This window comes from Opisthocomus hoazin, chromosome 20, assembly GCF_030867145.1.
Source record: "Opisthocomus hoazin isolate bOpiHoa1 chromosome 20, bOpiHoa1.hap1, whole genome shotgun sequence".
In the NCBI taxonomy this organism is placed as follows: Eukaryota; Metazoa; Chordata; class Aves; order Opisthocomiformes; family Opisthocomidae; genus Opisthocomus; species Opisthocomus hoazin.
In genome coordinates, this window is record NC_134433.1 from 10,735,036 (window position 1) to 10,759,299 (window position 24,264).

At 55.8% G+C, this 24,264-nt stretch overlaps 4 protein-coding genes and 1 pseudogene across 4 annotated transcripts; 3 read left to right on the plus strand and 2 right to left on the minus strand.

The window, feature by feature from the left end:
• The first annotated feature begins 3,172 nt into the window (after positions 1-3,172).
• Positions 3,173-3,999, plus strand: LOC104329387 (C-C motif chemokine 4-like). Its single transcript, XM_009934503.2, has 3 exons — positions 3,173-3,312; positions 3,514-3,628; positions 3,801-3,999. The coding sequence occupies exons 1-3, from the start codon at positions 3,240-3,242 to the stop codon at positions 3,904-3,906; spliced, it is 294 nt and encodes a 97-aa protein (XP_009932805.1). The 5' UTR covers positions 3,173-3,239; the 3' UTR covers positions 3,907-3,999.
• A 904-nt stretch (positions 4,000-4,903) lies between these two features.
• Positions 4,904-7,461, plus strand: LOC104329385 (regakine-1). Its single transcript, XM_075440349.1, has 4 exons — positions 4,904-4,976; positions 5,417-5,534; positions 5,929-6,065; positions 7,427-7,461. The coding sequence occupies exons 1-3, from the start codon at positions 4,904-4,906 to the stop codon at positions 6,026-6,028; spliced, it is 291 nt and encodes a 96-aa protein (XP_075296464.1). The 3' UTR covers positions 6,029-6,065; positions 7,427-7,461.
• Positions 7,462-7,536: 75 nt separating this feature from the next.
• On the plus strand, positions 7,537-8,456 carry LOC142363752 (C-C motif chemokine 3-like; annotated as a pseudogene).
• Positions 8,457-8,876: 420 nt separating this feature from the next.
• On the minus strand, positions 8,877-11,618 carry LOC142363714 (E3 ubiquitin-protein ligase PHF7-like). The gene is given in 11 exon segments (XM_075440056.1): positions 8,877-9,088; positions 9,238-9,356; positions 9,598-9,711; positions 9,828-9,934; positions 10,054-10,216; positions 10,274-10,376; positions 10,379-10,391; positions 10,609-10,710; positions 10,798-10,889; positions 11,073-11,145; positions 11,529-11,618. Coding segments are annotated over 11 exon segments (1,188 nt in total).
• Positions 11,619-11,948: 330 nt separating this feature from the next.
• LOC142363746 (C-C motif chemokine 3-like) lies at positions 11,949-12,992 on the minus strand. Its single transcript, XM_075440318.1, has 3 exons — positions 12,823-12,992; positions 12,399-12,507; positions 11,949-12,265 (listed from the first exon to the last, which is right to left on the minus strand). The coding sequence occupies exons 1-3, from the start codon at positions 12,893-12,895 to the stop codon at positions 12,172-12,174; spliced, it is 276 nt and encodes a 91-aa protein (XP_075296433.1). The 5' UTR covers positions 12,896-12,992; the 3' UTR covers positions 11,949-12,171.
• Positions 12,993-24,264: the final 11,272 nt, after the last annotated feature.

Below are 24,264 nucleotides of genomic sequence, written 5' to 3' on the forward strand. Positions count from 1 at the left end.
CTGCAAGCAGCTGGGGAAGTCCTAGGTGGCCGGGGACAGGCGAGGACCTTAAAAAAGGAAACAGCACGCGCAGGGTGTGCATGTAGTGCTTATCTCGCCATCAACCCCAGCAAGTTAATGGAAAAGCTGATCCCGCCGAGACAGAGATTTAAAAGGGAGAAGAATAAATCAAACAAATCCTTCACAGAAAACAGACCTGACTGGCAAAGCTGCTTTGATCACGTTCACGACTTTGGCTGCCCCAGCTGCGGCAGCCGCCCCGTCCTGCGGGCACTGCACTTAGATCTTCCTCCCCCGGGGTTATCGATCAGCTGAAACGCGGAGGAGCGCTCAGCATCAATAACGCATCTGCAAACACGGCTGAAAAAGCAGCTCTCACCCAGCGGCGAGCAGCGTTTCCAGGGGGGCTGTGCGGCCGAGCGGGTGTCCCGGCGTGCCCGGCAGCACCCGTCCTGCCCCAGCAGCTCTCTCTGGTAGCCCCAGCGATGCAGCGCTTGGCGAGGCGAGGCTGGGGCAGTTCTGAGCACAGGGGGGGTGGAGGATGTTCTGAGCTGTGGGGAGCAACACCCGTGTGGGGCCAGTGGGATGGGGACATCTTCGTGTCCCCCCCCAGCAGTGGGAGATTTGGAGCCCCAGCAAATCATTTGCAGGGGGCAATGAGAGCTCAGCCCCCAGGGGGTCCCAAACACCTCTGCCAGCCCCAAGATTTGCTGCCTTCCCCTGCACTTCATCACCCACCCCATACGTTTTGCAGGCACCAACATCTCCCACCCCCGTCACGAGGCTCAGCCCTTCTTCTCCCCAATGGTCCCACCACACCAGGGGTGGTGGGAGGGATGGGGGGATGAGGCAGCATTCCCTGGGATCCCCCACCTGTGTCTCCCGCATTTCCCAGAGGGATTTCCCCAGCCATCACGGATTTCCTCGCAAGCACGAGTGATAAAAGCCAGGGCTGGCAGAGCCCCAGGACCCTGTGCCACGGCCCTGGGAGAGGGGACAGCTGGAGATGGAGGCTGGTGGCCTGTCACCAGCGGCTCTGCTCCTCGCCACGTTCCGCAGCCAAAAGCAGAGCCAGAGCTGTGAGTGCTGGCAAGGACACCCCCCCCCCATGAAACACGGGAAGGAAGGGAGGTTTTTCAGCCCAGACCACATACGGGACCAGGGGACCTGCGGGGCCACCCCAGAGCAGAGACTGGATCCGCTCACCACAGCAGTGGGTCTGCCCATGTCCCGTGCCCTTCTCTGCATCTAACGCAGGAGGGCTGATGAGCTGCAGTGAGGTGAAGATCAGTTTCTCCTAAATTCATTGAGAGCCACAGGAGCACCTGGTTTTGCCTCTGGCCCTTCTGAGCCCCTGTGGACACCCCGGCTCTGGTGTCATGTTTGTGCAACCCAGTAAAGCCCCGTCCTGGCCGATGTGGGGAGGGGAAAGGGGGATATTCCCCCTGAGATGGAGGGGAGGAGCCCCGGGGACCTGGGGATGCTCAGGGGCTGACAGCACCTGGGGCCCAACCAGGGCTGGAAATCCCCCGTGCTCCAAAATGCTCCATCCGCAGGGTCCGCTCACCCCACGGGGCAGACGCCGGAGCTGGGGCTCGGGACAGAGGGATGCTGCAGGTGCTGGGAACGTCATCCCTGGAATTTCCCGGCCTGACATATCCCAGCATTTTGCTGGGAGTCTTTAAAAACAGCCTTTCCCAGTCAAATAAACCCTCTTTCATTTTCCTTGTACTTCTGTCTTATTTTCTTATTGCAGGGAAGATTTTCTACCTTTAAGAGGCCACATTTACCCCAGCTGGGCTATGACGTCCTTGGAGCGTGGGAGTAAGAATGGGAATAACAGGGAAAGGATGGATCGAGGAAGGGGAAGACGAGCCAGGCAGCTGCACAGGACTGGGACCACAGGCGTACGCTTTCCTCCGCTCCCCGGGGTCTCCCCGCGGAGAGATTAAATGGGATTTGGAGTGATGACAGGAAGGTGCTCTGCGCTGCCAGCCGGGCACGGAAACATGAACCCCACTTTGCCTGCCCCCGCCAACCTCGGGGCATCGCCCAGCCCCACTTGCTGCACCCCAGTGTTACCCAGCACATGAGCCCCAAAAAATTGAGACTGATTCCTGGGAAATGGTTTTAGAGAAGAGCAAATGGAGGGACACATGAGGTCCCACCGTGGAGGTGGCTGCTGTTCCCACCGGGGCAGGTCCCTGCCTGGAGCGGCACCCCATGCCCTCCCCAGCCGGGTCTCCATGGCGGGGCTGGACTGCAGCCCAGGGTGCCATCGGCGTCCCCAGCCCCACGCCGCAGGACGTGGCTGCCTGCGCAGCCAGGCTGGCGGGGATGCACGTCTGCATCTCCCTGCTGCTTCCCACCATCCGCCAGCTGCCGGCAGCTGGGATGCGCCCCGGGATTTGCTGAGGCTGGGGGGGAGAGGGGTCTTTTTGGACAGCTGCGACCAGGCAAAATCCACTGGGGAAGCCCCAGACTGGCCTCTGCCTTTCCCAGCTCAGCACGGCCAAGAACAAGAGCTGCTGCTTCGGTGCTGGGGGGAGACAGAACTGGAGCCACTTGCTCAGCCTGTCCCGACCCTTAGAGGCCCCGAGCACCCCCAAAACCAGCACAGAGCCGTGTGCGTGCCTGGTGCAACCAAACAGAAGCTGTTTCTCTACAGCTTATTTTAGGAGGGGGAGGTGGTATTTGGCTGTTTGTCCCCCAGGTCGGGATGCAAAGCAATGCGATGGGAAACTTTGCGGTGCAGCGGGAGGACACGGACTGTCAGGAGAGTGTGCGGCTGCCGGGGACCCCGCAGGGTGCTGAGCCTGGCCCTGGTCCCATCCAAAGGAGATCGCCAGACCCTCTCGCCCACCCTGGGGCTTCTGTCATGGGGCACACAGCCTCCCTGGGGCATGGGCATGCAGAGCCAAGCTTTGGGAGCAAGCCGGCCACCAGACCTAATGCTGGAGGCAGGAGCTCGGGAAAAATCCTAAGCCCATGGGGGGCCAAGAGCACAGCCCAGGAGCAGTTTTTCCCTTCTCGGGGCTGTGCTGGGAGGGGATGAGTATTGTTCACCCTCTGTGCTTTGGGACGTGGCAGGGGACCAGGTCCTCCCCCTCCCCTCGCAACCGCTGGCCGTGACGGCAGCCAGCACCGCTGCTCCGCCAAAAAAGCAGTGCAGCAGCCCTGACCCCGGCAGACGGCAGCTCTGTCCCGGGACCACCGAGCAGAACCTCCCGAAGCCCGGCATGGCGAAGGCAGACGGGATGCTCTGTGCCCTCCTCCTCCTCCTCGTGCTGTGCTGCCAGAGCTTGGCTCAGAGTGAGCACTGCTGCCCGCTCCGTCCCTGCTCCGTCCCCATGGCTGAGGGATGGGGACAGCCCCCCAGGCCGTGGGGTTGGGTTTGCTTTGCGCTGAGGGTGCAGGGGGGCTCCTCCCAAAGAGCCACAGTGCCCACGGCGGGAAGGCTGAGATGGGAGGTGGGGGTCTCCAGGCTAAGCCGAGCTTGCGCTGTCTCCCCAGGAGCCCCAGCTGTGCCGGACAAGTGCTGCTTCAACTTCCAGATGAGAAGGATCAAGAGAGACAACGTCATTGCCTGCTACCCCACCAGCCCCGAGTGCCCGCACCAGGCTGTGATGTGAGTACCCTAAACCCAGCCCTGGGGCTGAAGCCCCTCTAGACCCTGCCAGACCCCGTGCCTTGCTTTGGTGGGTCCGATCCTGATCCTCTGTGCCACCGAATCCCTTGGAAACTCAGTGCTGGGGTCCCCGTACCACCACCCCGCTAACCCAGTCTTCTCTCTGCCCCAGCTTCAGGGTGAGGAGCGGGAAGGAGATCTGCGCCCAGGCGAGTAGGGCCTGGGTGAAGAGGTACCAGCAGAGCTTCCAAGTCAACTCCTACTCCATCCCCAGCTAGCGGGGCGGCCAAAGGCAGCGCAGGGATTGAGGGGGGGCAGCTCTGTCATCATTTTTTGTACAACACACTGAACAGAATTAAAGGTGATCTCATGCATGCAAATGTCTGGCTGTGCAAGTGTTCTGGGAGCAGGCAGATCCTGCTGCCGGCTTTCCTACCTGGGTGTTAAACCACGTCTGTGAGTGCTGGGGTCAGCAGGGAGCCAGGAAGAGCCGAAGCCCCAACCACGTCTCTGTGAGGAGGTCTGGGGGTGCACAGGGCAAAACTATGTCCATGAGGGCTTTGGGGAGGCCACCAGTGAGAGGGGGAAGAGGCAGGCACAGCCCGTGGGGACGTGGCTTCCCATGCCCCTTGTCAGCCAGCCTACTGAGTGGAGACCCCTGCCCCAATTTCGATCAGAGCTGCCCCTTGGGGATGCCTGCTCAGGCCCCATTGACCGCCCACGCTCTCAGGATGCCATGACGAGATGTGATGGGCACTGCCAACGTGACAGGCACCGTGATGGGCAGCCAGAGATGGGTCTCAGGGTGGACTGGGTTGAGCCTGGCCACCGCCAAGCCACTCACCTCGGTACAAGACTGCAAGAGAGGCATCGCAGCTCAGCTGACAACGGGTGGTTTTTGAAACTGAGCTCACCCAGAGCTTTGGCAAGCATGAGCATCATCCTGTGTGGTTTGCCGGCAGCAACGACCAAACCCAAAATAGACTGCCGGCCCCTGCGCATCACCCGTGGGGCAGACCTGTCAGCTGCTCGCCACACTTTCCAGCAGCCCTCGGGAACCACAGGGGCTGGAGGGCTGGGAGAAGAAATTTCCATTCACAGGTTGCCCTTTATCAATATCTGCGGGTGGTTCTTTCCCCGGGGAGAGTCCAGAGCTGTCATGGAAAGCCTGGCCAGGGGGTATATCACGCCGAGGTGCAGGCAGGAGAGGCAGGTAGCTCGCAGTGACCCCAAGTCAGCAAGAGCTGCTGGTGCTGACCGAGCCCAGAAGTGGACATGAAGGTCTTCTGCTTGGCCCTGCTCACCCTGCTGCTGGTGGCTCTCTGGACTGGAAGCGAGGGTGTCTCCTGTGAGTACCGACACGGAGCCTTCCCCCACGGCTGCCCCAACACTGTCCCTGGCTCCTCCACTAACAAGGTTTTGGGGGGTCAAGGAGGGGTGGGGGAGAGATTTAACTCCTGTTTCTGCCGCGGGTTTGGGGGGCTGAGGGGCATTGCAGATGCCCAAGTACAGGGCTCTCCTGGTCTTGTTCACAATGAGCAAAAACAGGCTTGGGGGTGACTTCAGTCCCAGCACTGCGGCTGGGGAGCTCAGTAAGAACCCCTCTGAGCAGGGAAATGGGGGGCTTCTACCCTGGGGCAAAGCAGCACTGCCAGGGAGGCGAGAGGGGACCCCTTGTAGGGGGAGGGAGCGGGAGGGTCCCCAGGGGAGCACCCACACCCCTCGGGGCAGCACCCACACCCTCACGCCAGCCATGGGAGAGCACCAACCCCTCTCGCCTCCTCTCAGTACGCAGCCCCTACGGCACCTGCTGCTACAAGGAGATGTTCATCCAGAAGAAAATCCCTGCCTTCCTCATCAGGGGCTACCAGAAGACACCTTCCCATTGCTCCCGCAGGGCTGTACGGTGAGTACCCCCAGCCCCCACCCTGCCTTCCTCCCTGGCACCCCGCTCCTCACCCTCGCTCACCCACGTTCCCTACCGGTTTTTCTGCCTTTGGGGATCCCCCAAAATGAGCCATCCCCGCAGGGTGCCATGGGGGGGGGGTGTCCTGCCCTAGCTCTTCACACCCACCTCCCTCCTCACTGCTTTATCCCAGATAGCCCCCAGATCCCCCATTTCACCTGCCAGCCAGAGAAATGAGAAGGAAGTTGAGGTTTCAGAGATTGCTAAAAGTGAGAGCTTTCAGGGGATGCGGGGGCCAGGATGCTGCAGGCATCCCCAGGCTGGTGGGGGAACCCCAGGGCACGGCCGGATCCTGCACATCCCCAGCTAATGCAGCCCCTCTCTCCTCCCCCAGTGTGGAGCTGCTGAAGGGGAAGAAGTTCTGCGTGGACCCGGAGGAGGGCTGGTTCCAGCAGTACCTACAGCAGGAGGAGTCAAGAAGCACCTCCACGTGAAGCTGCCTTCTATATAAACTCTATTTATTTGCATCGTGTAATTATCTGTATGTTCTTGTCTTGTTAAGTTATGGAGCTGGCTCCGTCCCCTCCCCGGCCATCGCCTCCTCCACATCTCTTGACGGGTTTAATAAAACGCCCTGTCCTGACCTGCAGCTGGAGTGAGATGATGTAAATCCTGTGGGAGAAAGCAGGGGTCACACCAGGGCTTGGCATCCCTGCGGGCACCCAGGAATAGTCCAGGAGCCCCTGGAAGGACAGGGAAACCTGAAGGGCCAAGGGTGATGCCCCCAGCTCCCCTACAAGATGAAGCAGCCCCTGCCTGGGAGTGGGGTTTAAGGATGCCCTGGGCAGCTGCCCACCCAGTGGGATGCGGATCGAGGTGTGGATACAGGCAGGCTCAGGCTGGCAATGGAGAAAGGTCGGGTCTGGGGAGTTTTGGAGGAGTTTGGGGGTTGGTTTGTTTTTTTCCAGGATGGATCAAGGGGTTAAGCAAGGGCAGCTGCAGGAGAGATGCCTGGAGGTTTAGCCCTGTCCTTCAGCCCGGGCCAGGCCCCGGGAGACTGGTACCCGTGGGTGTGACCCTGCTTGTGGGGGGGGGCTCCAGGTCCCTGGGAATCACCTCATCTCACCGGGAAAATCCTCCCGCAGCCCCTAGAGCCCGTCCACCCACCGAAGCAGCAATGGGGATGGCAAACGGAGGAAATTGGACCATACCAAGCCTGTCACTCATGTCAATGATTTCCTTAAGGGCAAGAAGAAATTGCAAATGCAGATGCTTTCGAGAAGGTTTCTAGTGAGCGCAGGGAGGCTGGAGCAGCGTTCATCCGCCTGGTTCCCACCAGGGCTCCAGCTGCAGAGCTTCAGAGCCAGCTCTGGAATCCCTGTAGCGACTGGGGGAGCGGGGTGAGAAGTGGTATTTGTGGTAAAACTGGGCAGAAGTTGGGATTTGACTCCTGACAGAGGTTTTCTGTCAGTGGCTGGGGTGTCCATGCCGTGGCACCTGAACTGGGCTGGGCTGTCCATCCGCGGAGCAGCTCCGCAGCCCCCCGGCACAGGGATGCTGCTGGGGCTGCTGCAGAGTGAATCCCTGCCTGGAGCTTGCTGGAGCGGTGTCACCGCTGCCTGCTTGGGACTTCCATGGGGGCTCTGGCCATGGAGCTTCGTGCCTCAGCTTGGCTCATGGCCGGTGGGGTCCTTGCAGCAGCGGCAGGGTCGATGTCGTTGGGGTTTGGGCTCTGGTCAGCCCCCGCCGGGCACCCAAATGGAATCTGAAAGTTGCAGCCCCGTGGGCAGCGCTTCCCCTTCTGCGGTTTCCTTGCCTTCTCCAGCTCAGCAAAACGGGGTGATCCTGACATAATTTCCCCGGTATGATGCACTCATTTTCTTTCCTTGAAGACCTGCACCCACCCCACGGCCGAGGATAAAAGGAGGACATGGCCAGAGGGGCTGAGCAAGGTGCAGAGAGCAGCCCCGCAGCACCCCCAGCTCCGCTCACAGACCCCTCAGCCCCGCAGCACCATGAAGGTCCCCGCAGCCGCCCTGGCCGCTCTCCTCCTCGTGGCCGCCTTCTCCCTGTCCCAGGCCCATCTCGGTGAGTCCAGCGTCGCTGCGTTGTCCCCGGACCGGCCGTGCCCTCGCTCCACAGGAGCTGCTGGGCAGGCGGAGAGCCCCGTCCCCATCCGCGGGGACCCTCGGGGCTGTGGGGAGGGCTGGGAGCAGGAGACCAGCGCCAGTGCTGGGACTGGGGCTTGGCCAGGGGTGTCCTGGGAATCCAGCACCAGGGCATAGGACACCAGGGTGGGAGAGGGCAAATCCCTGGGGAATCCCAAGTGCTGGTGGGGACAGAGCATGGGTTGTAGGCTGGGGTCTCACCAGGGCTGTCTGTCTGTCCCTCCACCCTCACAGACGACATCCTCACTGCCTGCTGCTTCAGCTAACTGCAACGCCCCATCCCACGGGGCTTCATCACCTTCGTCTACACCACCAGCAGCAGCTGCTCCCAGCCGGGGGTGATGTGAGTACCCAGCGCTGTGGGGGCTCGGGCTGCGACGGCCGGGGCAGCGCCCCGAGGGGGGCTGGGAGGGGGCCGGGGACGCGGGCACCTCGCTGCCCCATCCCAGCGTCCCAACGCGGGTTTTCTCTCGGCAGCCTGGTCACCAAGAAGAAAAGGGAACTGTGTGCAGACCCCCGGGCGCCCTGGGTGCAGGCACATCTGAAGCACTTCCAGACCCCGAAGAACTGACCCTTCCCGGGTGCCACCCCCAGTGTTACCCCAGCGGGCTTGGCTTCCAGCCCCAGCAAGCCAGAGAGTGCTTGAACTGCAGCCTTCTTCAACGGGAAAACTTACACTATTCAACTTACTTAAGTTGAACTAAATATTTTTGATAGGAAAAGGGGAAACACAAAAATAATGTAAACTATTAAAATAATAATTGAAAACATAAATAATTTAAACTGTATCAAGATGCCTGTTAATGAAGAGTGAGAACTTTTGATGCCTCAATAAAGTGTTTGTGCTCTCAGCCCCTTTGGGTGTCTCTGAAGTCCCTGCTGGAGCCCTGACGTGGGAGAAGGGACCCATGGGGTCCCCCCTGCCCTCCCCACGCCCTGGGTTCGCTGCCCCACCTGGGCAGGACGGCCTCAGCCCCATGGCAGCTCCCACGGCGCTTCCCCCTCCCCAGCCCTGCTTCAGCCCTGGTGCCACCCGCACGTCCCCGCGGGGTGACACCAGCATCGCCCCTGGGGCTGCCAGCGCCGGCTCCTTTTTGGGAAACGACCCGGCAGCACCCACGGTGCCAACATGAGGGTCGGGGCCACCGCGGAGGCTCCTCTCGCCCTGCAGTGCTCAGGCACAGCAGCAAGCCCACGTGCGGAGTTCCAGCTTGTACTGGTGAGGATCTGCAGGCTGCTGGGACAGGGGCTGGGTGTCAGCTTGTCCTTCGAGGGTCCTGGCCTCTTCTTCCTCAGCCAATGTGCCAGGAGCTGGGGCACTGTGCAAGGCTCCCTGCACCTGGGGGCCTGGGGGGCTGGAGTCTGCGCCGGCTGCAACGGGGAGCACTGCAAGGGGCAGGGAGATGAGGGGCACAACAAGCCCAAGCTACGCTCCCTCCCTCCCTAGACCACAGCCCTGCTCCTGTCCCCGGGTCCCAAACAGCTGCGGTGGCCACGCGGCCCTGGGTACCCCGTTCCTCCGGCTGTTCCCTCACCAGTGCCCGGGTGGCTGCAGTCGCTGCACTCCCAGCCGTCGGCATCTTCTCCCACGGTGGAGCAGCACCGGTGGTTCCCAAGGGAGCCGCAGGAGCTGCAGAGGAGAAGTCTCCAGGGGCTGTAGGAACAACGGGACCCACTGCCACCGAAGGCCCCCCGAGCTGTGGGCTGCCAGCCCCAGCGCTGTGCTGAGCCCTCCTCCACCCCGCTCCCCTCCGCTGCCAGGGCTGAGCCGCCCACATGCACCCCATGCCTTGCCCAGCTCAGCACCCCAGGGAACCTCCATTCCTGCCCGAAGGAGGAGGCAAAGACGTCGTCTCCTTGCTGGGGCTGCGGGGATCAGGGTCACCGGCGCTCACCTGTTCTCCTCCACCTGCTCCCGTCCTGCCGGGCACAGGCACTGGCCAGCGTCGCAGGAGCTGTGTCGCCGGTCATGGTCTGCAAACGCTCTGTCCTCCTCCCAGGCAGCATCCCTGTGGGAGCAGGGCAGTGCTCAGCCCCAGAGGACCCCCACCTGCACCCAGGGAGGCAGGAGGGGTTGGGCAGGAGCATGGCAGAGGGGGAGGGAGGCAGCGGGAAAGGTACCGACCTGTCGGGGATTTTGATGCCCAAGGGAAACATCTCCGCCTGGAAGGTCGCCATGTCCTGGCAGAGCGGGCAGCGGAAATGGTGGACGGCGGAGCGCAGCGCCTGGCCCTGGGGCACAGATGGCATCAGCGTCAGCGGCGGGGGGGCATTCCGTTTGCCCCCCCAGAGCTGGGCAACGGGGTGACGACAGTGGTGATTGCGTCAGAGCTGGGGGCAATGCCACCTACCTGGATGCAGCAGCGGTGGAACCAGGCGCTGGCACAGGCGGGACACACCAGGGTGTCATAGGATGGCCACCCCGCCACGACCTCCTGGCAGATGGGGCAGGGGGTCCTGTTCTACTGCAGCCCCCGCACCCACTGCACCGGCCGGTGCTTCCAGCAGAAGGACCTGCAGGACAGAGGTGACAGCTCAGCCCCAGCCCTCCTCTGCCCCAGCTGCACTCACCTGAACTCCGCAAAGAACTGGGAGACGCAGCCCCGCTCGACCCCGCAGGGGAAGTGGAAGGTTCAGGGGCAGCGCCAGCCCCGGCAGGTGACCGAGGCACCCAGCAGACACAGCACCTCTGGGGACAGCCCAGAGGCAGACAGCGTCAGTGCCACACACCCCACGGAGCCCGCTTCACCCTCACCCAGCACAGCCCCGCTACGTTTCGGTGGTTCACCTAGCCGTTGATAAAGCCACCTAGCCATTTTCCGCTGAAATGGGCCTTTCTGGATCAGGGAGGATCTGGAGTGTTGCTTGCAGGCAGGGGAATGGGGACACGTGTCCCCCAGCCTCACCTGCTCTGCCACCCGCTTCACCTCCTGACGGATGTCGGGGAGAAGGATGCTATAGAAACTCTCCTCATCGGCCCCTCTCTGGCTGAGCCCACTGGCGTGGCACTGCAAGAGGGGAGAAAGAGGCATGTGCCAGGGTCTGCCGGTGATGCGGGGCTGGGGACAGGGGGGTGTCAGGGACTGGGGACTCACCATGCAGTTCTCACAGATGCAGAGTCCATCCCGACGGCACAGCCACCCAAGCACATTGGGGTCGCAGTCTTCCCACTGGCACAGCCCGCACGCTGCCGGGGGAGGGCGGCTCTGTCACCTGCAGCCCCCCGCCGGGGTGCCAGCGTGGGTCATGCCAGGAGTGGGATGGGGGAGAGGCCAGAGCACCTTCCCTGCATGCTGGGGCCTCTGCTTGCACTGCCAGACACCAGACAAAATCCCCCCTGACTGGAGCCTGGGGGATGCTCTGCGCTCACCTTCCTCCCCGGGGACCCAAGGCTTCCTTCTGCGGGGGAGAGGGGCACAGGAGGGTCCTGCCTGCTCCGGACGCTGGGCAGAGGAGGACTGCAACAGCTTTCAGCTCCGTGACCTCAGCTCCATCACTGCAAGCGGCTGCAGCAGGGGGGCGGGTGGGCAGGGGTACGCATACGGTTTGCATTCCTTGTGACAGGGCACTGCACACAGGTAAGGTCACAAACAGGGACACGCATGTGCAGAGCCGGGTCACATCGTCTCCTTCCCCAGCTCTGGGACCTGGGGACAGGAGCAGGGCTGTGAGCTGGGGAGGGACGGAGCGTAGCATGGGCATCCCACAGCACAGGGAACCTCGCACAGTGCCCCAGCTCCTGGCACATGATGCCAGGACCCTCGAAGGACAATCTGACACCCAACGGCCCTCCCAGCCCCTGTCCCAGCAACCTGCAGATCCTCACCAGTACAAGCTGGAACTCCGCACGTGGGCTTGCTGCTGTGCCTGAGCACTGCAAGGCGAGAGGAGCCTCCGCGGTGGCCCCAACCCTCATGTTGGCACCGTGGGTGCTTCCAGGCTATTTCCCAAAAAGGAGCCGGCACTGGCAGCCCCAGGGGCGATGATGGTGTCACCCTGCGGGGACGTGCGGGTGGCACCAGGGCTGAAGCAGGGCTGGGGAGGGGGAAGCGCCGTGGGAGCTGCCATGGGGCTGAGGCCGTCCTGCCCAGGTGGGGCAGCGAACCCAGGGCGTGGGGAGGGCAGGGGGGACCCCGTGGGTCCCTTCTCCCATGTCAGGGCTCCAGCAGGGACTTCAGAAACACCCAAAGGGGCTGAGAGCACAAACACTTTATTGAGGCATCAAAAGTCCTCACTCTTCATTAACAGGCATCTTGGTACAGTTTAAATTATTTATGTTTTAAATTATTATTTTAATAGTTTAAATTATTGTTTCCCCTTTTCCTATCAAAAATATTTAGTTTAACTTAAATAAGTTAAATAGTGTAAGTTTTCCCGTTGAAGAAGGCTGCAGTTCAAGCACTCTCTGGCGTGCTGGGGCTGGAACCCAAGCCCGCTGGGGTAGCATGGGGGGTGGCACACGGGAAGGGTCAGTTCTTCGGGGTCTGGAAGTGCTTCAGATGTGCCTGCACCCAGGGCGCCCGGGGGTCTGCACACAGCTCCTTTTTCTTCTTGGTGACCAGGCTGCCGAGAGAAAACCCGCGTTGGGACGCTGGGATGGGGCAGCGAGGTGCCCGCATCCCGGCCCCCTCCCGGCCCCCCTCGGGGAGCTGCCCCGGCCGTCGCAGCCCAAGCCCACGCAGCGCTGGGTACTCACATCACCCCCGGCTGGGAGCAGCTGCTGCTGGTGGTGTAGATGGAGGTGATGAGGCCCCGAGGGACAGGTCGCTGCTGGTAGCTGAAGCAGCAGGCAGTGGGGACGGCGTCTGTGAGGGTGGAGGGACAGACAGACAGCCCTGGTGAGACCACAGGCTACAGCCCACGCTCTGTCCCCACCAGCACTTGGGATTCCCCAGGGATTTGCCCTCTCCCACCCTGGTGTCCTATGCCCTGGTGCTGGATTCCCAGGACACCCCTGGCCAAGCCCCAGTCCCAGCACTGGCGCTGGTCTCCTGCTCCCAGCCCTCCCCACAGCCCCGAGGGTCCCCGCGGATGGGGACGGGGCTCTCCGCCTGCCCAGCAGCTCCTGTGGAGCAAGGGCACGGCCGGTCCCGGGGACAACGTAGCGACGCTGGACTCACCGAGATGGGCCTGGGACAGGGAGCAGGCGGCCACAAGGAGGAGAGCGGCCAGGGCGGCTGCGGGGACCTTCATGGTGCTGCGGGGCTGAGGGGTCTGCGAGTGGAGCTGGGGGTGCTGCAGGGTTGCTCTCTGCACCTTGCTCAGCCCCTCTGGCCATGTCCTCCTTTTATCCCTGGCCGCTGGGCGGGCTCAGGACTTCAAGGAAAGAAAATGAGTGCATCATACCGGGGAAATTATGTCAGGATCACCCCGTTTTGCTGAGCTGGAGAAGGCAAGGAAACCGCAGAAGGGGAAGCGCTGCCCACGGGGCTGCAACTTTCAGATTCCATTTGGGTGCCCGGCGGGGGCTGACCAGAGCCCAAACCCCAACGACATCGACCCTGCCGCTGCTGCAAGGACCCCACCGGCCACGAGCCAAGCTGGGGCAGGAAGCTCCATGGCCAGAACCCCCATGGAAGTCCCAAGCAGGCAGCCGTGACACCGCTCCAGCAAGCTCCAGGCAGGGATTCACTCTGCAGCAGCCCCAGCAGCATCCCTGTGCCGGGAGGCTGCGGAGCTGCTCCGCGGATGGACAGCCCAGCCCAGCTCAGGTGCCACGGCATGGACACCCCAGCCGCTGGCAGAAAACCTCTGCCAGGAATCGAATCCCAACTTCTGCCCAGTTTTACCACAAATACCACTTCTCACCAGTGGTCACAGCAGGGATACAGAGTTAGCCCCATCACGATGCATTGCACACACATCCATCTCCACCGATAGCACTAATTCTTGGTTGGACATGTAGGAAATGAAAGATCATGTAGGAATGAGGTTGAGCTGAGCTGGAAGTTACTGGGGTCTCACATTTGTCCCTTTTTACTGGTAATAAAGTCAAAAGCAGTACAGAATCATAGAATCATTAAGGTTGGCAAAGACTTCTAAGATCATCAAGTGCAACCGTCACCCCAACACCACCGTGCCTACTAAACCATATCTCGAAGTGCCACATCTACACATTTTTTAAATCCCTCCAGGGATGGGGAGTCCACGACTTCCCAAGGCAGCCTGTTCCAATGCCTGACCACTCTTTCAGTAAAGAAATTTTTCCTAATATCCAACCTAAACCTCCCCTGACGCAACTTGAGGCCACTGCCTCTCATCCCATCACTAGTTAGTTGGGAGAAGAGACCAACACCTGCCTCACTACAACCTCCTTTCAGGTAGGTGTAGAGAGCGATAAGGACCCCCATCAGCATTGTCATGCTGGAAAGGTTGCAGACACATGGAGGACTGGACAGCCTGTAAACTGGACACTGTTGCCCTGCTCCAGGGCTGGAGCAGTGGGCTCAGGCTGCAGGCTAGCTTGCCACCCTCCCTGTCCCCAGGGTGGACAGAGGATTTACACCTCCTAAGGCTTTCAGTTTGGGTTGCAGTCTGCAGCCTCTTGACAGTCAAGTTGTTTCAATTAGCACTTGCCTACTTCTTCCCAAGCAGAATAATTTCATCCAATTTAAGTTCTCTGTACTGGCTTAGCCCCAAGAAAGCAAATACACTTGTGTCAGGAGATAGAGCTTTAAGAATAGGAGCTGGAGAGAGAGAGGATTCTGCTGGGACCCGCTGAGATCAGCTCATTGCAGCCTTGCAGAAGAAACCTCAAGAAGCTCATAGCATGACTGAAAAGGGACAGCATATGCAATTCCAGAGGGTAATTCCCAAACACCCCCGCAGATGCACACCCAGAAAGAGCTGCTAAACTTGCTGCTTCCTCTTTTGTTTTTCTCTTTTTCCAGCCTTGGCTTGATGCTGCCCCATGGTGCCACAAAAGATTTGCTGCCCAGCTCCCATGCAAACCCCTGGCCTCCCACTGCCTGCCTCCTGACCTTTGCTCGGGCGTGACTAACTCCTGCCGCCCTGATTCAAGGAAAAAGTCCAACTCACCGAGATGCTGAGTAATGCCTGTGCCTGTCCTCCCATCTTCACCGCACGGCAGGGGCGATGCTGCCCATTCACGCACAGGGATAAACCCCACGATGGCTGCAATGGCCTTCTGCCCAGAAAACTTTCCCCTGCCAACAGGTCCCCATCTGAAGGATGCGTCCCTCGGAGCTAGCACCTTTTTGAGAGGAGGTCTAGGATTAGGAGAAAAGGTTGTTATTGTTTCTTGGAATGGGACAGAGGTGAGAACGGGTGTAAATCATTTTGCTGGAGAACTTCAGGAGGAGCCAGGCAGTGCTGACCTGGCCTCAGGGCAGTGGCATGAACAGAAATGACCTCTGCAGCTCCCTTCTCCAACTGCCCATGTTTCTGCTATTTCTATTTAAGCCGCTCTGTGCCTGGGGCTACAATTGAATAAATCCTTTGTACTAAATGGTGACCAGGGTCTGTATCTGGCACATTTGAGAAGGAGGAGAGGTGGCACCTGCTGTACATGCTCCTGCTTGTCAAATGTCACTAGACACACAAAAGCAGAAGGAAAAGGCTCAATTCCTCAGAGAACCGAGGATCTGCATGAGTTACCCTGTTAAGGCCTTGGCAGAGTCACTAAGAGGTTTCTCAACCTCAAAGCATCCTCTGTGCACAGAGGAATCCCAAGTTCAAGGGTCAGCCGGCAGAAGCCTGTTGTGATTTTATGACCCTCTCTGCCTGTAAACTCCCATGCCTCCCACAAAGATCTGCCTCAGACCTCTGCTCTCCAGAATGGGGTCATTCTGGCATCCATCCTGTCCTCACCAGAGCCAGCTCTGCTTATTTTAACAAGGAGAAGTGTGAGGGAGGACATAAGTATGCAACTGGCTGTTACGATGAAGGCCACCAGCAATTGCTGTCTGGTTCAACTGTAGGAACAAGATGCTGAGCTACCTGAACCCCAGGGTGGGATGCTTCTAGGGAGAGCTGCCTCCAAGCCAGGGTTGAGGCCAGGTGAGGCAGGAGAACTGAATCACAGGGCCCACAGCCAGCAATGAGCAACGGCAGTGGGCAACGCCGGCTTGGTGGGAGCCCCTTTGCCTGTCCAAGCAGAGAGAAAAGGAATGGGATAGGTAAGAGTAGCAACAGGAAACAAGAAGTGCCAGGGTGGTGGTAAGGCATATCCCACACCCAGCAAATATTGGAAACTGAGATCATCACAATGACAAGTGGAAGCATGATGATATGTGGGCAATGGCTTTAGGAGTAACCAGAGGAAAGCTTGTCATCCGGGAGGAACCACAGAAAATCTCACAATTGCGAAGATTATTTCTGACGGAAATGGCAAAAATATTTCCTCTTTGCTGCAGAAGCGGTTGGCCAAGCTTTCAGTTCTCCATTTAGATGAGAGCTGGATGCGACTTCTTACTGGATGCTGATGAAATACTTTCCATTCTAACTGGAATCCAGGATATTTCAACGAATTGCACAAAATTGCAGCTCAGCAAAAGCAGATAGTTTGTGTTCAAGCGTGCTTAAGGAATTAAATATAGGGAACTGATATAAAGGGAGAGTGAAAAAAGGACTTGTGGTTTTATTTCTCCTGCGATAGAAGACTTCTGTAAGCAGAAGACTTTCTAATCTAGCAGAGAAACACAAGAGAAATTCAAGCCAGGGGAGGTAGGGAACCACAGGAGATACAAAAAACAAACCAACTTTACAAATACAAATTTGAAAACCAAAAGAATGTAAAAGCCCATTAGTTAGGAAGGGAAGCAAGCAGCCAAAGATGCCACCTGTTTTTGGCTTGTCTTTGCATAAGCAAAATGAGGTTATGGTCAAGTACTCAACACAATCAAAAATTAATGCACAGAGGGGAAAAAAGGGAAAAGAGAATAGGTAATAAAGAGGTCCATAAGGCAGAGGTAGTTAAACAAAAAGGCCCTGAAGATTCCGCTAACTTCCTCCCGAGTCAGGCTGCGGCCGTCTCTGAATCACTGGTGATTAACAGGACAAACTCACATGGATTGGGAGAGGTACCAGAAAGCCAGTGATGAGCAAACATGACACTAGTCTTGCATTATCAGATGCCTTTGGCACTGCCTTGCATGTATCTCCTTGAGAAAATGAGGGAATTCAAGCCTAAAAAACACATTACCCCCAGGGGCTGTGAGCACAGTTAAAAGAGCAGAGGGACCATAGTCACTGAACAGAGGGCAGGCCGCTGGCAAGGCAGAGGGAAGCAAGTCAAGGCATGGTGATACATGAAGAGCTGCACTGAGAGAGCAGCCAGAAACAGCAGGGGCAGCGTGCGGTCAGTGCAGACCCCCAGATTTGCTCAGTACTGGGGTGACTGCTGCTGGTGAGAACCTTGACTCTCTCAGGGCCTTGATTTCAAGAAATGAGAGGAGAAGAGTGAGAAAAGAGGAGACAGGAAGTCCCATGTCCAGACAGGGCAGCCAGCCAATGTCACGGGATTCATTTAGACTGGAAGACGGGGCATGATCTCAGTCATTGTGAAGAGCACAGTGTCGCTTCTGGTCCCCAAGCCTGCTAAGGAAAGCAGAGACACAACTGCCTCAGTCTGCAGCCGACTTTAGGAAAGCCCCCTCAGCTGCGCAGAAAGCTTAGCCTGAGGACAAATCCCAGCTACGTGGCCGGAGCAGGTTGTATTTCTGACCCTGACAGGGCAGAGGGATGCTCTCTGCACCTCTTTCAGGAGAGGCTGCCAGACATACAGGGCCCTGCGCTTCGCAGCACTAAAGGGATCACAGTAGCCCTTCTGCCTTCACCATGCACCAGCGTAAGACAGAATGAAATGACAGGCAGAAAGCAATTTAAGAAACTGCCAACACCACCATCCCCTGCTAATGTAGGAAAACCACAAGGCATTATGCAACATCCGTCTGGGAAGAGACACTCATCATTGATAAAAATTATGCAAAGAGGTCCCGTGGCTAGAGGTTACAAGGAAAACACAGATCAGCTGTCATTCTCACCCTGCAGTGAGCTGTCACTGACCCTTGCATGTATTGTTTTACATAAGTAATTCAGCATTCAAAGTGGAATTCCTGAACCAGTCTCCACTGATACATTTTTAATTCAAATTCTCGACTGTCACTTCCCCCTCATAGGATCCTGTGCTATGCACTGTACAAAGGACCCACAACCCAGGACAGGGATTTTCCTATGGTCCTGGATCAAAGATAGACCTCTTCTCCCCCCAGCCTGAGTGCCTTCTACACTAGACTGAAAGGAAAGAGAGGTAAGAGCAAAAGTAATCTCTCCCCAGGGAGGGGTTGCAGCCCACACATGTGTGCACGTGTTACAGCAAAGCACAGGGGGGTGATTTGAGCCTGCAGGCACATGTCCCTGAGACCCTCCAGCCACCCAGCACAACTCTACAAAACCCCAGGGGCACTCTGAGCTGGTTACCCTCAGCTCTGCGTCAGAGAGCTTAGAGACCACCCCATGGGATTTATTTCACCCAGAGATGGCTGCAGCCTCAGCTTCTCTCACCTTCTCCCCATATTGACTCCCAGTCCTCAGCCTCAAGCACCCCTTGCTCCATAAGGCAAGCACATACATTTCTTTAAACAAAATCAGGGAAGAGAAATGCTGTGTGAGTGGAGCAAGCACTTACGTGAGAAAGAAGTACCCTGCTTTATCTAAAGGCAAATACATCTCTCTGTACGTAGCAGGATTCAAAGCATAAGGCACAGTGAAACACCTAGGTTAGAAGCTCACTTGCCAGCCCGCTGGCACCTTCTTGCCGTGCTGTGAACCCAGCTTTGCTCTGCCCTATCTCCCCCAAACAGCACCCACAGCCTCCTCCTCTGCTCTCACACAGTGCTTACACCCAACCCACCTGCTGCACGTCTCCTCTGCCTCGTGGCTTGCACCCCACCCCTGTGCTCAAGCAGAGGAAAATCTTGGGGCTAATTCTCAGCAGGGCTGGTTTGAGCTTTGCAAGAGCACACAGCCTCTGGTCTCCCAGATGTACGGACCTACAGCTCTTCTGTGCAGTCTGGAAGAGCCAGTGGCTCTCAGCTACTGCCTCGGCAGGGATCTGCGCCTGCCCACGTGAATACATTGTTGGGACTTTAAAAAGAAGTTGTCTGACTGCAAAAAGTGATTTCAGCTTTGAGTTTGCAGACACCAACTATCATTACCTCCTGCACCCAGACGGCAGATTACATAACCCCATTTCCACAAAAACAGACTAAAAAAATCATATATTGAAACTTACATAGCTGGGGTTATCTCATAGCAATTGCTTCTGTCTTTCCTCTCTACTTTTTGCCCTTGATGGGACCTTCTGGCAGAGGGTTTCACATGTTAATTATGCCTTGTATCAAAATATTTCTCTAGCGCACAATTTCTCTCTTTAAATGGTTTTAACCAGATGGATGTCCCTTTTTTCTTCTGCATGAAAGGGTAAATCATCAGTATTGAATGTTTATTTTTATACTCCCTTCATCTATTTGCCCCACTCTCTTCAGTCTTTCATTTCCAAGTTGCTAAACGCTTTCATCACCTGGCTCAAAGTCTTCTGTGTCAGCTCTATCCATCTCTGAGTCAAAATGATCAGAGGTGAATATGGCATTCAGAGATCATCCTGCTGGTTTCTGCAACAACATTATAGCATTTGGAGAATTAGTTTCTGTCCCATCCTTCACGGACTCCAATATTCTGCTTAATCCTTGGGCTTGCAGCACTAAAGTTCAACTCTAAAAAAATAAGATGTTAAGTCTCATTTTCTAAAGAAAATGGCATTTAGGGGACCTGAATGTCATTGAAGAAGAATGGAACAGAGACTTCGCAGTCACATGGGCCAAATACTCAGGACCCAAATATCTTTAAAGTCTGGCCATAAACCCAAAAACATTACCACAGGCCTTTTTCTTCCTCAAGTAGCTGTAGCTCATTTGACCTTAGCAACAGAAATTAGTGTTTCAAATGACTCCTGAGGGAATGTCATCTGTTAGCATGCTGCTCCATCAACTAATTCTGTAAAACCCCAGTCTTCTCCAACCCTGATTAATGTAAATAATTTTGTATTTTGCAGATATATGCCTCCCACTGAACTCCTGTCTCCAGATCCTTGGGCACTGCACAAGATACAACATATTAGCAGTGCATCACACAGTGTTGGTCCTGACGCACATCAACACAACCTAATAGCTTCCTTTTATAAGTTCACAGGTATTTGCAACAAAGGAAATGCAGTAGATCTCACTTGCCTGGGCTTCAGTAAGACATCTGAAATGGTGCCACATAGTAAATTATTAGCAAAGCCAGGGATGTGACAGGCATATAAAATGTAAAGTGGGTAAAGAGCTGCCTAAAAGGGGCATGGTAATTGCTTCAGATAAAAGGGAATGCGTTAGACTGAAGGGGGTTTACCAGTACCTTTCCTTGACTTTCTGCCTCAAAAATTATTCTGCGTAACATTTGCATTAATGATCTTGGCACAAAATGCAGGAGAGTGCGAAGGAAATTTGCTGATGAGGCAAATCAAGATGCTATCGTCAATCTAGAAGAGACCAGGATATCACACAGAAAGATTATCATGACCTTGAGGACTGGCAAACAGATTTGATTCAGCAGTGCAAACTGTAAGATCATGCTGTTGGGGACAAGGGACAACAGCAGCCACTGTTTGCGTCTGGGGCAGGTAAGGACCCATGCTACAAATCACAAGACTGTGACAAGGCCCCGGTGTTATACAACAGAAGAGTCAGATGCAAAGAGCTTGGGTTGAGGCATTAGGAAAATGAGGGACTGATCTGTGTGACTGTATCAGAGTCAACACCAGGGGTGGAAGAGAGGTGTAGGGGACACTGCTGGTAGAAGGACATACAGGGAGAAACTGGCCGTGGAATACAAATAGATGCAAAACTGGATTTCCACATGAAAGTAGTAAGTTACTCATGCAGGTTTCTGACCCAAGCAGAGCAGCTAAACAACCACCACTCAGATGGGTGTCAGTCCTGCTGTGCAACCAGCATGCTCAAGAAGCTGGCCAGATTAGAGGTGGGATCTTCCTTCTGAATTTGAACTGGTTTGTCTTTACAAGGGCCTATTCACATTTTAGAGTCCTATTTTAAAAGCTGTCACTAACCACAACATTGTTTTGGAATCAGATGTTCTACAAGGCTGTACAAACATTGTCAGCCCAGGCAGCTGCTTGCTCTCTTATTCCCAGGACGAATGCTAGATTCACTTGTTCCCCTCCAGCACTGGAGGTGGTTTCAGTGGTTGTGGGGTTTTGGTATGTGATTAACTGCTTCACTCTGAAACCCCTCTGGCCTGCTCAGCTCAACTATTCTGTCTGGAACCACTGAAGAAGAGCACTTCTTACAAATTTCCTCCAGAGCATCCTTTCTGGGCACTCCCACCTCTATCAGCTCCTCATTCTCTGCCCTGAAGGAGCAGAGCTGAGAGTCTCTCCAGTGCAGACACCCCCATCTCCTAAGCTGACTACTTGCTGCTTCTGCTCCCCAGGAGTGAATTTAATTTTGTGGTTGCAACCTTTTACTCTTCATGGTCCCTGTATGTACCCTTCCCAGCCCACTGTCCTTGCTGCCACATCCCCAGGAACAGAATCACCTTCACCACGGTACCTAAGAACATCAAATCTCCTTCGGGATCATCAGGGGTTTTTATTCCTCTCTTTTCAGTTTCCTCTGCATACTTGGCTCTGATCACCTCCTGCCAGTCCCTCAGAACTTCCTGGGCTGCCTTTCCGCTGAGTCGAAAGATTTTTATAACACTCTTTAAAATTTTCAGGCTTGTTTCTATTTACTTCCTCTTTCTCTGGAATTTCCCTTTCGAATTTACTGGCACAAGACTATTTCTGGGGTCGGCTTGTATCGCTTTCCCCTTGCTCCTTTCAACCACAGGATGTAGGACCGAATCACACAGTAGGCAGGATTGTTTAATGGCCCCTCCAGGTCTCTCACAAACACCCCCCCAGCATATGAACCCCAGCACACACAGCATCCCCCCACTCTTACATCCCAGCCACAAAGCTGCCTCTTTGGGCAGCCTCTTCCACTTCTCGCTGGGGAATTCACAGAAGGAAAAATCAGTCCCCTTCAGCTGAGAGCACAGAGATTTATGGCCTGGCAGGTAACAAGCTGTCACATTTCGGCTTTGCTGTTAGGACCTAGCCTGGAGTAATGGCAACCATTAGCCCTTTACTATCCTTTTAAGAGATGGCTTTTTCCTGCAGACTCCATGCCCTAACTCTGATGGGTGTAATTCAGCATGACAAAGGCCTCTCCTCCCAGGAGAGGTATTGCTCCTGATTCAAAGTGCTCTTTGGTGTGAAAACTACTTTTCTACCCCAGTCTAAATGCCTCAATGGAGTCCCAGGGCTGGGCTCCCCTGTGTGCCCAGAGCCCCTCCAAAAAGCTGACCCTGCTACCCCTGAAAATGCCTTGCAGGAAGGTGGAAAGCAATCCAAAGAGTGCAGAGAACCAGAAATAACAACACATAGCTGTCCCCATGCCAAGATTCCAGGACTGTGTCCCCACCATACTCCTCATCACCAAGAGCAGCAGGCTGGGAGCACATGGGACAATGGCAAGCTAAGGGTGCCCCTCCCCCCCCATCCCATTCCTAAAACTTGAGCGCAAGTGCCAAGGATGCTTTGGGAAGGACACAAGAAGTTGGCAACTGCTTCCAGCAACAGAGAACAAACATCTGGGGCACAAGAGACGACAATAGACCTTGCTGGCTCAGAGCGCAGGAGGCTAGAGAGAAGCTAGGCAGCAACACGCTGAGATGCAGGGCTGACAGCCGGTTCATAAAGGAGAGAAAGAAGCTTGCTTGTGCATAATTCTGCAACGGCAGTCCACGAAGTCCGGATGTGTACTCATCATGCTGCTGGCGACTGGACTCCTTAACAGCAGCAGTGCAGGGAGGAAAAAGGTCAAGAGCAGATGAGTCGAGGGTCAGCCACATGTGCTGTGGTGCCCACCCTCCAGGGCCAGGTAAACCCTGGATCCAGGCTAAGTGAATATGAACTGGCTGGTCTTTAAAAGACAGGTCCCTGGAGAGGACATGCTGTCTCTAAGGGCTAAATGGCATTTGCTTACTCCCACAGCTCACATTAGGAGCACCCTGCTGAACAAGAATACGCAGTTTCCCATGTAAGGATTTTATGAGGGCAGGGAGAGCCCCTTGGGGTTAGAGCAAGTGGTTTTTCAGAGAAACACAGAAAATAGGGCTGGGGACAGTCATCAACTTCCATACAGAAGATCAACACTCACTGTGTCACTCCAGGAACAGACTGCCTCGCTGTCCAGGCGATCCACTAGCATTTCCTCGCTGCTGTAGTATTTTCTTCTTTTTTTTTTGCTGTAGTTTGAGACCAGAACAGCATGTCTTATCGAGCATGAAAACAAAGGATAAATTTGTCTTTTCCTCCTTGCAGTGACCCTCAGTGTTGTCAGGCCTCTCCCACCCTCTTTAGACTACACACCACAATTCTTCCATGCTCTGCAACTTTAACAGGCCTATTCTTGTTTCAAATAGCATTAATGAAAATATCACATAGCACTGGACCTGTAAGGTCCCACCATGCTTCTGGCAGGCATGGATGAAATCCATTCAGAAGGCCATTTTCACAGTCTGATGATGACAATGTGTCAGAACTATTATAGGACTTTTTTGTACTATGGGGAGCTAGCTCATACCCATGGGACTAAGCTGTTTGTGCAATAATCACTTCTCAGAGTACAGTGCTTGCACATTTTGAATCCCCCTCAAAAATCATGTCAGGTTAAACTCCAGGAAGAGGATACAAGCACGTTCAGGCTAGTGTGGAAACATACCAATGGGCAGTGATTCCCAAGGAGCAATGCAGGGTTTCTGAGCCAGGTCTTTCTAAACTGTTGCAGAGCAAGGTCTAAACTGTGCGGCAGAGCAGCATTGCAGCACCATCTGCTGACTGCTGCCTGCAGGCCCACAGGTCTTCACCACAGGCAGCTGTATGCTGGGCCCCGAATGTTCAAAGATGCTGACAGTATCATCAGATAAATACCTTTCTCTTTAGGGTGACAAATCTTGCAATTACTGATTAGATCCAGATAACTGTGTTCTCTTCCCTGCTTCGGGGGAAACAAGGGTTTGTGATTCTCATACTTTCTTCAGCTGAAAGACAATCTCACATCCCCCTCAACACAGCTGTAGCTGCCTGTTTTAAGAAGTGGTCAATACTGCAAGTGAGTATGAGCATCAGAAGCACCAACATACAAAGTTTAATGGCTGAAAATATTTATTTAGGTTTTAAGCAAGCTAATGCTTGGGTGGTACTTCTCTTTGCAGTGTCCTTCCAGCAACAGCCTAGTACATCTGACTTCATGTGTGGTTGTGCAAGCATTTCTCCAGCAGATCCCAGCTCCTCTTGCCCTATCTAATCTCTCAAACACCCATACAAGTACACAGGAACATGGTGCTGCACATGAGAAATCCACAGCAAGAATACCTGTGAGCTGGCAGACTGAGAACAGCTTGTGCAGATAGGCTTCATTTCTAAGCTGGCAGCA

Excerpts from the sequence above, each read along its gene's own strand:
- LOC142363746 (XM_075440318.1), bottom strand. The coding sequence starts at position 12,895 with ATGAAGGTCCCCGCAGCCGCCCTGGCCGCTCTCCTCCTTGTGGCCGCC. Across the intron at positions 12,508-12,822 it reads CCTGTCCCAGGCCCATCTCG|ACGCCGTCCCCACTGCCTGC; the intron begins GTGAGTCCAGCG and ends CCACCCTCACAG. Across the intron at positions 12,266-12,398 it reads TGCTCCCAGCCGGGGGTGAT|CCTGGTCACCAAGAAGAAAA; the intron begins GTGAGTACCCAG and ends TTCTCTCGGCAG.
- LOC104329385 (XM_075440349.1), top strand. The coding sequence starts at position 4,904 with ATGAAGGTCTTCTGCTTGGCCCTGCTCACCCTGCTGCTGGTGGCTCTC. Across the intron at positions 4,977-5,416 it reads TGGAAGCGAGGGTGTCTCCT|TACGCAGCCCCTACGGCACC; the intron begins GTGAGTACCGAC and ends GCCTCCTCTCAG. Across the intron at positions 5,535-5,928 it reads TGCTCCCGCAGGGCTGTACG|TGTGGAGCTGCTGAAGGGGA; the intron begins GTGAGTACCCCC and ends CTCCTCCCCCAG.
- LOC104329387 (XM_009934503.2), top strand. The coding sequence starts at position 3,240 with ATGGCGAAGGCAGACGGGATGCTCTGTGCCCTCCTCCTCCTCCTCGTG. Across the intron at positions 3,313-3,513 it reads CTGCCAGAGCTTGGCTCAGA|GAGCCCCAGCTGTGCCGGAC; the intron begins GTGAGCACTGCT and ends CTGTCTCCCCAG. Across the intron at positions 3,629-3,800 it reads TGCCCGCACCAGGCTGTGAT|CTTCAGGGTGAGGAGCGGGA; the intron begins GTGAGTACCCTA and ends TCTCTGCCCCAG.